The sequence below is a fragment of the Nansenia antarctica genome (assembly GCF_963989245.1).
Source record: "Nansenia antarctica genome assembly, chromosome: 3".
In the NCBI taxonomy this organism is placed as follows: domain Eukaryota; kingdom Metazoa; phylum Chordata; class Actinopteri; order Argentiniformes; family Microstomatidae; genus Nansenia; species Nansenia antarctica.
Genome location: NC_137688.1, coordinates 74846806 through 74859305, shown reverse-complemented (window position 1 = coordinate 74859305; position 12500 = coordinate 74846806). Strand labels below are relative to the sequence as shown.

General features: G+C 47.5%; 1 protein-coding gene across 1 annotated transcript in view; it reads left to right on the top strand.

The window, feature by feature from the left end:
- Window positions 1–12500, top strand: part of greb1 (growth regulating estrogen receptor binding 1) — a gene marked incomplete at both ends in the record, with an annotated part of 57778 nt that overhangs the window by 40771 nt on the left and 4507 nt on the right. Inside the window, 9 exons of the mRNA XM_080527576.1 lie at window positions 1318–1538; window positions 2070–2478; window positions 4016–4235; window positions 6078–6180; window positions 6725–6892; window positions 7267–7403; window positions 7741–7902; window positions 8571–8775; window positions 9397–9559. Of these exons, the coding sequence (XP_080383702.1) occupies window positions 1318–1538; window positions 2070–2478; window positions 4016–4235; window positions 6078–6180; window positions 6725–6892; window positions 7267–7403; window positions 7741–7902; window positions 8571–8775; window positions 9397–9559 (1788 nt within the window). The remainder of the gene's footprint in view (window positions 1–1317; window positions 1539–2069; window positions 2479–4015; window positions 4236–6077; window positions 6181–6724; window positions 6893–7266; window positions 7404–7740; window positions 7903–8570; window positions 8776–9396; window positions 9560–12500) is intronic.

The following is a 12500-nucleotide window of genomic DNA, read 5'->3' as shown; positions in this document are numbered from 1 at the left end:
AACACACTTCATATCTGGTGGCAGAACACACTTCATATCTGGTGGCAGAACACACTTCATATCTGGTGGCAGGGCTGAAACACACTTCATATCTGGTGGCAGGGCTGAAACACACTTCATATCTGGTGGCAGGGCTGCAGAACACTAAGGAAAACCACCACAGTCACTAGCTCCAGTTACCTGACACAACCAACACAATCACTAACACAATCTCTAGTTACCTGACACAAGCCAACACAATCTCTAGTTACCTGACACAAGCCAACACAATCTCTAGTTACCTGACACAAGCCAACACAATCTCTAGTTACCTGACACAAGCCAACACAATCTCTAGTTACCTGACACAAGCCAACACAATCAGGCTGAACTAGGAGCTTGATTAGGTGTCTGACTCATATCCAGCAAGCATTTACATTTACGTGTTTGACATTTAGCAGACACCTTTATCCAAAGCCACTTCCAACAAGAGACAAACAAATGTGTCTGTTAAAGTATGTGAGTCATCTATACATCAGTCATCATAATAAAATAAAATAATAAAATAAAAGCCTTCTGAACAGTCCCTCCCAGCCCGTCACAGCCGAGGTGAAGTGTTCATGTTTAGTTTGGCTTTGCTGTGTCGTTTTATTGAGTTGATAAACCCAACGTCTGGTCTAAAGTATGTGAATAGCTATGAATTTCTCTCCTCCTCTCTCCTCCATCTCTCCTCCTCCTCCTCTCTCCTCCATCTCTCCTCTCCCCTCCTACTCCTCCTCCTCCTCCTCTCTCCTCCATCTCTCCTCCTCCTCCTCTCTCCTCCATCTCTCTCCTCCTCCTCTCTCCTCCATCTCTCCTCCCTCCCATCCTCCTCCTCCTCCTCCTCCATCTCTCCTCCTCCTCCTCCTCTCTCCTCCTCCTCCTCCTCCCTCCTAGCTATGAATAGCAATGGAAATATGCCATTTTAGTTTATTTATTTTAGCACATGATTAAAAAATAATAATAACTGTGCAAGGAGGGAACGGAGCCCAGAAGGCTTGTACATAGTTCCACTCCCGTCAACAGCCAAGGTTCAATATACTACAAAGAACACTTAATACATGTACAAAAGACAAGAGAAACACTTAATACATGTAAATAAGACAAGAGAAACAACAAAGAACACTTAATACATGTAAACAAGACAAGAGAAACACTTAATACATGTACATAAGACCAGAGAAACACTTAATACATGTACATCAGACAAGAGAATAATACTCACAGAAAAAATAAAACAAGTTATGAAGAAGTTTAATAATAACAAACAGTTTGGTTTGTTTTATTCGTTCTCCTCAGGTCGCTGAAGTACTGCGACCTGCGCGTCATAAGCTCCGCCTACCTGCAGCGCACGGCCCTGGAGCAGGAGCTGGGATTGGCTGCCTACCTGGTGAAGGTGGAGCCCCAGGGGTCGCGACCCCCCCGTGGCCACGCCCCCCCCGGCAGTGACCTATCAGAGAGCGACCCCGACAAGCTCAGCAGCACGGACAACGAGGAGGAGGAGGAGGCGCAGGAGAACGGTGAGAGATACACACACACACACACGCACACACACACACACACACCATACACACACACATATACACACACGCACACACGGTGAGCACACACACACACACACACACTGAAACAACATTGAGCCAATGGGAATGTACACTCCAAACATTCTTTTGTATTCAAAACATGTGTGTATTTCTCTCTCCTCCATCTCTCCTCCTCCTCCTCCTCCTCCTCCTCCTCCTTGCCCTCCTCCTCCTCCTCCTCCTCTCTCCTCCTCTCTCCTCCCCCTCTCTTCTCCTCCATCTCTCCTCCTACTCCTCCTCTCTCCTCCTTCTCCTCTCTCCTCCTCTCTCCTCCTCTCTCCTCCTCTCTCCTCCCCCTCTCTTCTCCTCCTCCTCTCTCCTCCATCTCTCCTCCTACTCCTCCTCTCTCCTCCTCTCTCCTCCATCTCTCCTCCTCCTCCCACCCTCTTCTCTCCTCCTCCATCTCCTCCGCCTCTCCTCCTCCTCCTCCTCCATCTGTCCTCCTCCCTCCTCCTCCTCCTCCTCCAGCCCTCAAGCCGGACCTCCCTGGCTCTGGATCCCTCCCGGGTCACACCCTCCCATCGGCCCCCCCGCCCCCCCCCCCACCCTGCCCCGACAGCAGCAGCCCCCCTGACCCCAACAACAAACCCCCTCCTCCTCCTCCCCCTCCCCCTCCTCCCATCCAGCCCCAGACCCCCCTCGACCCCCCCCCGCCAACCCAACGCCGCGCCTCCAAGTCCACCTCCTCGGACTCCTCCTCCCCCCGCGCCCCCTCCCCCTGCCAGAGCTGCGCCTGGGCGCGGGGGGTGAGCCGCCCCCCCTCCGTGCTCCTCCCCCGGGCGCTCTATGACATCATCACGGCCAGCGACGGGAGCGGTCTGCCCAGGTGCACCTCCTTCCTGCCTCACCTGTCCGTGGCCTGGGCCAGCAGCTTCAGGTAGCTTACTTTGTTTACTATTTATTTATTTTAATGAATGATCTTTATTGTCATTGTACGGGTACAACGAAAGTTTAATGCAAACTAGGTGCTAACAATCAAAACACCGTCCTAAGATAATAAAACACAAGAATGAGACATAAATAGACATAAATAGACATAAATAGGGGGGATATAAATAGGGGGATAAGTGATCGGTAGGAATCTGAGAATGTATCTATTATGTAACTTCTATACTTATAAACACTATATGGTCTATTCACAGTGTTAGGGTTAGTATGTAGACAGGGGGGAGTTAGCATGTAACGGTGTACTTTTATAAACATATAAACATATTTAGCACATGATTTATAATAAACGGTGTAAGGAGGGAACGATGCCCAGAAGGCATGTACATAGTTCCTCTCCCGTCAACAACTAAATGGTGTCTTGGTATGTAAATATCTGTTCATTTTAGTAATTCTGACTGTAAGGATAATGGGCTAGTGTGTTCCAGATATCCCACATTGTGAATTATCCGTATTGCTCTTGTTTGGAGAATAGATAGTGAATATATTGAACTTTTGTAGTTATTGCCCCAGACTTCCACACAGTAATGTAGATGTGGTAAAACTAGTGAACAGTAGAGAATGTGCAGTGATTTCTGATCCAGAACCTGCTTTGCTTTATTTATTACTGAAATGCTTTTTGACAGTTTAGTTTGTGCGTGCATGCTTAATGTGTGATTTCCATCTGATTCTGTCATCTATAATTACTCCAAGAAAATGTATTTTCGTAAACTCTTTCAATTTCCACTCCATCTATTTGTAGTTGTAAATGTATATTCATTTTGCAATTACCAAATATCATTATTTATCTTACTCAAGTTTAATGATGATTTGTTTCTATCAAACCATATTTTTAATTTGCCTATTTATGTAGTGACGTCCTCTAGTAGTTGTTTTAAATCATCCCCAGAACAGAAAATATTTGTATCATCTGCGAATAATTCCATATTCAGTAGCTTTGATACTTTGTCATTGATGTACAGAATGAACAGTTTTGGGCCCAACACTGACCCCTGGGGGACGCCACAAGCAATATCCATGTTGAGCAGAAGTTACTCAGCTTCACAGACTGTCTCTTACTTAAATAACTTTTAGTCCAATGTAATACGAGTCACCTGATACCATATCTTTCCAGTTTATTGATTATTATTTCATGGTTGATGGTGCTGACCAATACTAGAGTAGTAGGGTAGGATCCTTGGCTGGGCCACGTACTATACTAGTATACTATACTGAGTGTTCATTGGAAGTTGCTTAGTATTAAAAAAACATTCTGTCAGAATAATCGAATAGTCATTATCATTTTATACTGCAATGAAGTGCTTACTGTACAAATGTTTTTTGAAAAAACCCTGAGATATTTGAAAATGAACGCTTAAACGAAAGGTTGTGTATGTATGTGTCTCTATGTGTGTGTGTGTGTGTCTCTGTGTGTGTGTGTGTGTGTGTGTGTGTGTGTGTGTGTGTGCGTGTGTGTGTGTGTGTGTCAGGCCTCTGCTAAGTAAGATGATGACATGCACGGAGCAGTCTCTGTTCTACCGCCAGTGGACCATCCCCCGGCCCCCCCACATGGATAGCACCAACCCCCGCCCCCCCCACATGGACAACAGCAACTCCCGGCCCCCCAACATGGACCCCCCCGCTCGCCCCGTGGAGGGACGCACCGACAACTTCCACCCCCGCAGACTGCTGCTCAGCGGACCCCCCCAGGTACACAAACACACATAAACACATTCGCTCACTCACACACACACACGCATAAACACATTCGCTCACTCACACACACACACACACACACATAAACACATTCGCTCACTCACACACACACACACATACACATAAACACATTCGCTCACTCACACACACGCACACACACACACACACACACACATGCACACATACACATTCGCTCACTCACACACACACACACATTCGCTCACTCACACACACACACACACACAAACACATTCGCTCACTCACACACACACACACACACACACACACTCACTCACTCACTCACTCACTCACTCACTCACTCACTCACTCACTCACTCACTCACTCACTCTCATATTTATGTTGAGGGGACCCTGTCAGGGTCATGGAGGTGACATGTGGGGTGCCCCAGGGGTCCATTCTGGGTCCATTACTATTTCTGATTTATGTCAGGGTGCAAACCTCTGCTATATGTGTGGTGGCCTGGGAAAACCCTTCACATGGTGGCATTTTGAAATTTTCTTTTTTTTATATTTCCATAAATTAGAAGTTCTCAGCTATTCATAACTGGTTGAATGACTGAGATAGCCCTTTATTTTAAAAAGTTATGAGCATTTTAATGTATCATGTCAAAAAAAGTGAAAGGTGAGAAATGCTGCCCCCATGCTGCCCCCGACTCCTTTCTCCTCCGGGTCGGGGGAGGAGCCTATGCAGATCGTCCGGTCTCGTTTGTCTGCTTGTGATGCGGTGTTAGTCTGCTCGCCTCGTCGGTATGCGAGGGACAGATCCATTTGTGTGTCTTCTAGTTAAGATTGTATTACTTTATGCTTATTGTGAGCATCAGTAAACTGGCAATATCACAGGTGGAAGTATCGTCTCTCCTTTCGCTCATGTGTGCGTGCGTTGCTTAACTGAAAATGAGACACGTTCAACGTGACGTTGTTTCGCTAGCAAACTACCCACCACAAAAACATAAAAATAAGTACTTTCTCTTTTGTTTTCTTAAAATGTTTATTCACCATAATGTAGTATGGAGTTCAAAGTACTAGAATACCACATAATATCAAAATCGCCGAAATAGGACATTTCCATCTATTTTTGCTCTTTGCCACAAACGAACGCCAGCGACATCCGACGGGTTTGCCCAGGCCACCACATATGTAGATGATTCAGTTCTCCTGGTGTCAGGAAAGGACCCAAAGGGGATAGAGGAGCCTTGAGCAGGGAACTTGCATTGGTAAAGGAGTGGTTAATTGAGAATAAACTGTCATTACATCTTGGTAAAACCCAATCTATTTTACTTGGGTCAAATCAAAAGCTAAAAAGTTGATAGGATCAGCGTAACTTGTGCAGGAGATGTAATTGAGTCCAGATCAAGTGTTACTTATCTCGGATTAACACTGGACCAATCTCTTTCAGGTGTCTCAATTGCAGAAATAGTTCTTGCAAAGAGTGCAAACAAGCTGAAGTTTCTGTACCTGAAAACTAGGGAGTTTGACACCAGAATCAACAGGTTGCTTGAGTGTTTGCACTCATACAGTGTCATTTTGACTACGCATGTTCAGCCTGGTTTAGTGGTCTGTCAGCCAAGCTAAAACATGAGCTACAGGTAAAGCAAAATAACATCATCCATTACATGTTGAACAGCTCAAGCTGAAACTTGTGTTCAGGGTCATAAATGGGACTGCCCCAGCTTACCTGAGCAGTCCCCTATAATACTAGAGCCAGTGTACGCGTGGAACAGCACTGCCGCTCAGAGCTCTTTTTATTATTCAGGGGGTTTTATGTGTGTGTGTGTGTGTGTGTGTGTGTGTGTGTGTGTGTGTGTGACCTGCCAGGTGGGGAAGACAGGTGCGTACCTGCAGTTCCTGGGCATCCTGTCTCGTATGCTGATCAGACTGATGGAGGTGGACGTCTACGATGAGGAGGACATCAACTACAGTCAGTTACCATACACTATACCCTAACTAACCCTAACTACCCCTAACTACCCCTAACTACCCCTAACTAACCCTAACTACCCCCAACTAACCACTATAACTACCTCACTGTACATAGCTCATAACTGTATATAGCCCATAACTATACTGATGTTTACAATACTACCTCTGCACATACTGTATATTACATAGTCACCTATCACTACCATTATTATTCTATTTATGTCATGCCCTTATATCACTATTTGCACTTCTGGTTGGATGCTAAACTGCATTTGGTTGTATTGTACTTATGTACATGACTGAATCATGAGGTGCTGAAGATGTTGAGTGGAACAGAAGGTGTGAGATACCATCAATGTGTTAATGTACACACACACGATTCAAAGGGTGTTGTCTCTGTGTGTGCATGTGTGTGTGTGTGTGTGTGTGTGTGTGTGTGCATTTGTGTGTGTGTGTGCATTTGTGTGTGTTTGTGTCTCTGGTACATTTGTGTGTGTGTGTGTGTGTGTGTGTGTGTGTGTGTGTGTGTGTGTGTTCTCCAGGTGCGCAGGCTGAGTGTGTGCAGCAGTCCCACCCCCCCCGGGCCACCTGGCCAGACCCTGACACCCTGCAGGCCATGCCCTTCGACTACACCATCCACGACCCCAAGTACCAGGACATCAGCTCCGTGTACTGCCCCGACTACAGCCCCCCCAGCCCCCCCACCAAGGGTAGGAGAGGACCTCAGGCTACGCCTTAACACTACACCTTAACACTACACCTTAACACTACACAATAACACTACACCTTAGTATTTAGAATGGGAAGCTGCTACTTACACACAAAGACCACTAGTTGGCGTGGCTTGTAAATGAGCAAAAAGTAAATCTAAGTAAGATGAAATATCTTAAATCAAGGGAACATATGCTTGTTTTTTTTGTCAGACTGCACTAGTTTTAAGATACTTTTACCTTTTGAAAGTAATATTTCCCCCATTTTAATGCTTTACTTTCGTGTTTTTGGGAACTGACTTTTTTTAGCAGTCTAGGGGGGGTGTGTTTCCCTGACTAACCCCTAGGGGGCGCTGTGCTCTCTCCCCTCCCAGGCAGCCTGCGGCGTCAGGAGGAGGTGTACTTGCGCAGACGCACCGCCAGGATCAAACTGTCCAAATACGCCGCCTACAACACCTACCACCACTGTGAACACTGCCACGTGTACATGGGCTTCAACCCCCGCTACCAGGTAACACACACACACACACACACCTACCACCACTGTGAACACTGCCACGTGTACATGGGCTTCAACCCCCGCTACCAGGTAACACACACACACACACACACACACACACACACACACCTACCACCACTGTGAACACTGCCACGTGTACATGGGCTTCAACCCCCTCTACCAGGTAACACACACACACACACACACCTACCACCACTGTGAACACTGCCACGTGTACATGGGCTTCAACCCCCGCTACCAAGTGTGTACACACACACACACGCACACACACACACACACACACATGTATCTAGGTAGGTGTGTGTTCATGGCGTGTGTCTGTCCTCAGATGTTTGAGTCCACGCTGTACGCCTTCACCTTCTCCCACCTGCTGCTGGGGGAGGAGATCCAGCTGTACTTCATCATCCCCAAGTCCAAGGAGCACCACTTCAGCTTCAGCCAGCCAGGAGGCCAGCTGGAGAGCATGAGGCTGCCGCTCACCTCTGATTGGGTAATCCTTCATTACCACACCCTATCACCTAGCTTAACTGGACATAGCTCATAACTGTATACACCTCTAACTACCGTACTTGCCATACTGTACCTATCTCTATCACTGTCATGTTTTAATATCATGTTCTTATATCACTATTTGCACTTCTGGTTAGATGCTAAACTGCATTTCGTTGTCTGGTACTTGTACTCTGCAATACTAATATTTATTAAAAAATTAACTTACTTCAATCGACTGTGTACCGTTCAGCGTGCAATGCTCCATTCTACCACCAGAGGGAGCCAGAAACAACAATGCCCCTCTCTGTTCCCTTTTCCATTTAGATACAGCGCTAATTGGTCTAAACAATACGCCTACCTTATCTTTGCTATAAAGAGGGGGAGGGAGGGAGGTAGGGAGGGGAGGGAAGGAGCGAGGGGGGGAGGGAGGGTAGGAAGGGAGGGAGGGAGGTAGGGAGGGAGGGTAGGAAGGGAGGGAGCGAGGGAGGTAGGGAGGGAGGGTAGGAAGGGAGGGAGGGAGGAAGGTAGGGAGGGACATAGGGAGGGGAGGGAGGGAGGAGAGGGAGGGAGGGTGAGAGAAATCAGTTCGGTTGCAGCCGGAAAAGGTGCTAATAAAGTTTTTTTAAATGTCATCTTTTAATCCTCTTCTTCTCTTCTTTACCTCAGAACCCTGACGTCGTCAAGAGCCCCATCTTCACGCCGACCACGGGCCGCCACGAGCACGGGCTGTTCAACCTGTACCACGCCATGGAGGGCGCCGCCCACCTGCACATCCTGGTCATCAAGGAGTACGAGATGGCCGTCTACAAGAAGTACTGGCCCAACCACATCATGCTGGTGCTGCCCACCGTGTTCAACGGAGCAGGCATCGGTACGCTAACTAGGAGCTAACGCTAATGCTACCCGTCTTCCGAGAGGGAGAGAGAGAGGGAGAGAGAGGGAGAGAAGGAGAGAGAGAGAGAGCGTGTCTCTCTCCCTTTCTCACTCCTTCTCTCCCTCCTTCCATCTCTCTCTTTCTCTTTCTTCCTTCCGCCTGTCACACCTGCGTGTCTCTCTCCATTTCTCACTCCTTCCCTCTATCTCTGCCTTTCTCACTCCTCCCTTCGATCTCTCCATTTCTCACTCCTTCCCTCTATCTCTGCCTTTCTCACTCGTCCCTTCGATCTCTCCATGTCTCACTCCTTCCCTCCATCCCTCTCTCTTTCTCATTCTTTCTTCCCTCTGTCTCTCCCTTTCTCACTCCTTCCCTCCATCTCACTCTTTCTCACTCCTTCCCTCCTTCCCTCTCTCTTTCTCATTCTTCCCTCCATCTCTCCATTTCTCACTCCTTCCCTCCATCCCTCCATTTCTCACTCCTTCCTTCCCTCCATCCATCTCACTCTTTCTCACTCCTTCCCTCCTTCCCTCTCTCCCTTTCTCACTCACTCATTCCCTGCTTCCCTCTCTCTCTCTCTGTCTCACTCCCTCCCTCTCTCTCTCCTCCTCTCTCTAGGCGCGGCCCACTTCCTGATCAAGGAGCTGTCCTATCACAACCTGGAGCTGGAGCGCAGCCGGCGTGCGGAGGGGGGGGGGCCGCCCGGGGACGTGTGGCCCTTCGTCATCCTGGCTGACGACTCCTGCGTCATGTGGAACGCCGTGGACCTCGACTCACGCAGGTACACACACAGACGCGCACGCAGACACACACACACATGCAGAAACACACACACACACACACACACACACACATGCAGAAATACACACACACACACACACACACACAGGTACACACACACACAAGTACACACACGAACACACAGGTACACACACACACACACACAGGTACACACATACACACACACAGGTACACACACACACACACACACACACACACACACACAGGTACATACACAAACACACAGGTACACACACACACACACAGGTACACACATACACACACACAGGTACACACGCACACAGGTACACACACACACACACACAGGTACACGCATACACACACACAGGTACACACACACATGCAGAAACACACACACACACACATGCAGAAACACACAGGTACACACACAGATACATGCAGAAACCCATACACACACACACAGACAGACAGGCACACACACATGCAGAAATACACACACACACACACACAGGTACACACACACACACAGGTACACACACAAACACACACACACAGGTACACACACAAACACACACACACACACACACACACACACAGGTACACACATACACACACACACACACAGGTACACACACACACACACACACACACACACACACACACACACACAGGTACACACATACACACATGCAGAAACACACACACACAGGTACACACATGCAGAAACACACAGGTACACACACACATACATGCAGAAACCCATACACACACACACACACACAGGGATTAAAGTTCTCCGTCGCTACGCCGGATTTCCGTCAATTTTTTCCAAGTCGCGACGGATTTCCGTCAATTGGCTACATATGTCCAGTGTACTAGAACCACTCTACTACGGAGTGTTTGTCCGTGAATAACACCGGCTATGCCCCGGGGTAGAAACACAAGACTATGGCTGGATAAGGTCTACAGGTCTCCACGGTCATTTTAAGCCGTCAACCAGCCCGCTACGACCACGGGAAGTCATGTTAAAAGTGAAGTTACTTCTGTTAAACTGGCGCTAAGCTAACATCGCTAGTCGCTAACTCCCTCCTGGCCTTAAAGAGACAAGCGCCCTTTTCTCATCTCAATCTCAAAGAGCTTCATTAGCTCACCACATCTACACATTTGGTCCCACACACTCCAGATTTGAACCCAAGGTTCTACCCAGGGTTAGTTACCCCTGGTAGAAAGCCCTTTGCTCTCAGACCTTCAGAACCCATTGAAAGTAGTGGAGGTACTCCAGAAGTCCAAATGCATCTCTAACCCTAGGAAACCCTAGGAAGCCCTAACCCTAATGGCATGAAAATGCAACATGTTGTACTCCCTGTACCCCTGTACGTGTGAGAACATGTCTTTTTACACTAGGCACTTCACATCAAGCATTAGAGCTCCCTACAGGTTCCCGCTAGCTCGCGTGCAAGGCCTCCCAGGAATGGCCTAGGACTCTGAAAGTTGATTTGGTACTATGTAGGGATACAATCAAGGAGTGTGTAGAGTTTGGTGACTGTGACTCTTTCCATGCCCGTTCCCTGGGCCCAAACGTACGCCAGCAGCAGCCACCCACTTTAATGAAGGCTTTTCCGGCCTAGTGGTTAAAGGAAGGTTAAAGGACTTTAGCTCAGCAACCACAAGTGCCACAGACACGGTTCAGATATTTTACGAATCGGCTCGGCCCCACCGACAGGCCACACCCACTTTCATACAAGCCACTCCCCCTAATTGTCTAAGCCACACCCATTATCTGATTATTTGTATGTCAGAGTCAACCCTTGCAATAAGTATCAATTTTATTTCATGAATTGAAAACAGCATTGATATCACATAAATCAGAATCAGAATCAGAAGACTTTTATTGCCATGACATGTAAACATGTTAGGAATTTGGTTTGGAACAATGGAGCACGGTTTACAGCAGGACAGGTGCAAGACAGGACAAGACAGTGCAAACCAACATCGAAGTGCAAGAGTCATAATTAATATAAATATAAAGTGCAGAGATCAAGTGTTCAAGTGTTCATATCCAGACAGTCCAGTGGGGGTGGAGGGAGGGTAGATAGATAGATAGGGGGTCAGGTCAGGGGGGGGGGGGCAGCGGCATTTAGGAGCCGGATGGCTGTGGGGAAAAAGCTGTTTGTATGTCGGGCCTTCACAGTTTTTAGGGACCGCACCCTCCTGCCTGAGGGGAGCGGGGCGAAGAGACCGTGTCCTGGGTGTGCGGGGTCAGCCATGATCTTCCTGGCCCTCCCCAAAGCCCTACTTTTAAACAGGGCCTCAAGGGGGGGCAAAGGGCAGCCAATCACCCTCTCCGCCGAGCGTATCACATAAAAGCAAACTGGCAATAGAAAAGCTGTTCAAAAGAATCTTCTTCCCTTAAAACGCTAACGTTATAAAATACAAACATATAGTGGAGGTTAAAATGAGAATATGACTTGGCTTGAACACATTTTCAGTCAGGAGATTTTTTTTTGCTTTAATCCCTGCACACAGACAGACAGACAGACAGACAGACACACACACACACACACACACACACACACACACACACACACACACAGGTACACACACACACACAGGTACACACACACACACTCACACACATACACACACACACACACACACACACACACAGGTACACACACACACACACCAGGGTTTCCGTTAGAAAAATTTGCCGTCGGACATCGTGTCCGGGAAGAATTCGATTTACCGGACAAACGTGATATATTCCGGTCATCATATTAAAATATAATATTTTTTTTTTTTTCCAAAATCATATATTTTTTTCCTCCAAATCTAATGTTTGTCGCGGTGATTACTGTTGTGTAGCGGCCTATATATGCCATTTAATGTCTATTTCTCATCCGATACGATTAGATGCGAGCTATATAATATATAATAATATAACATGATTTGACGCATGC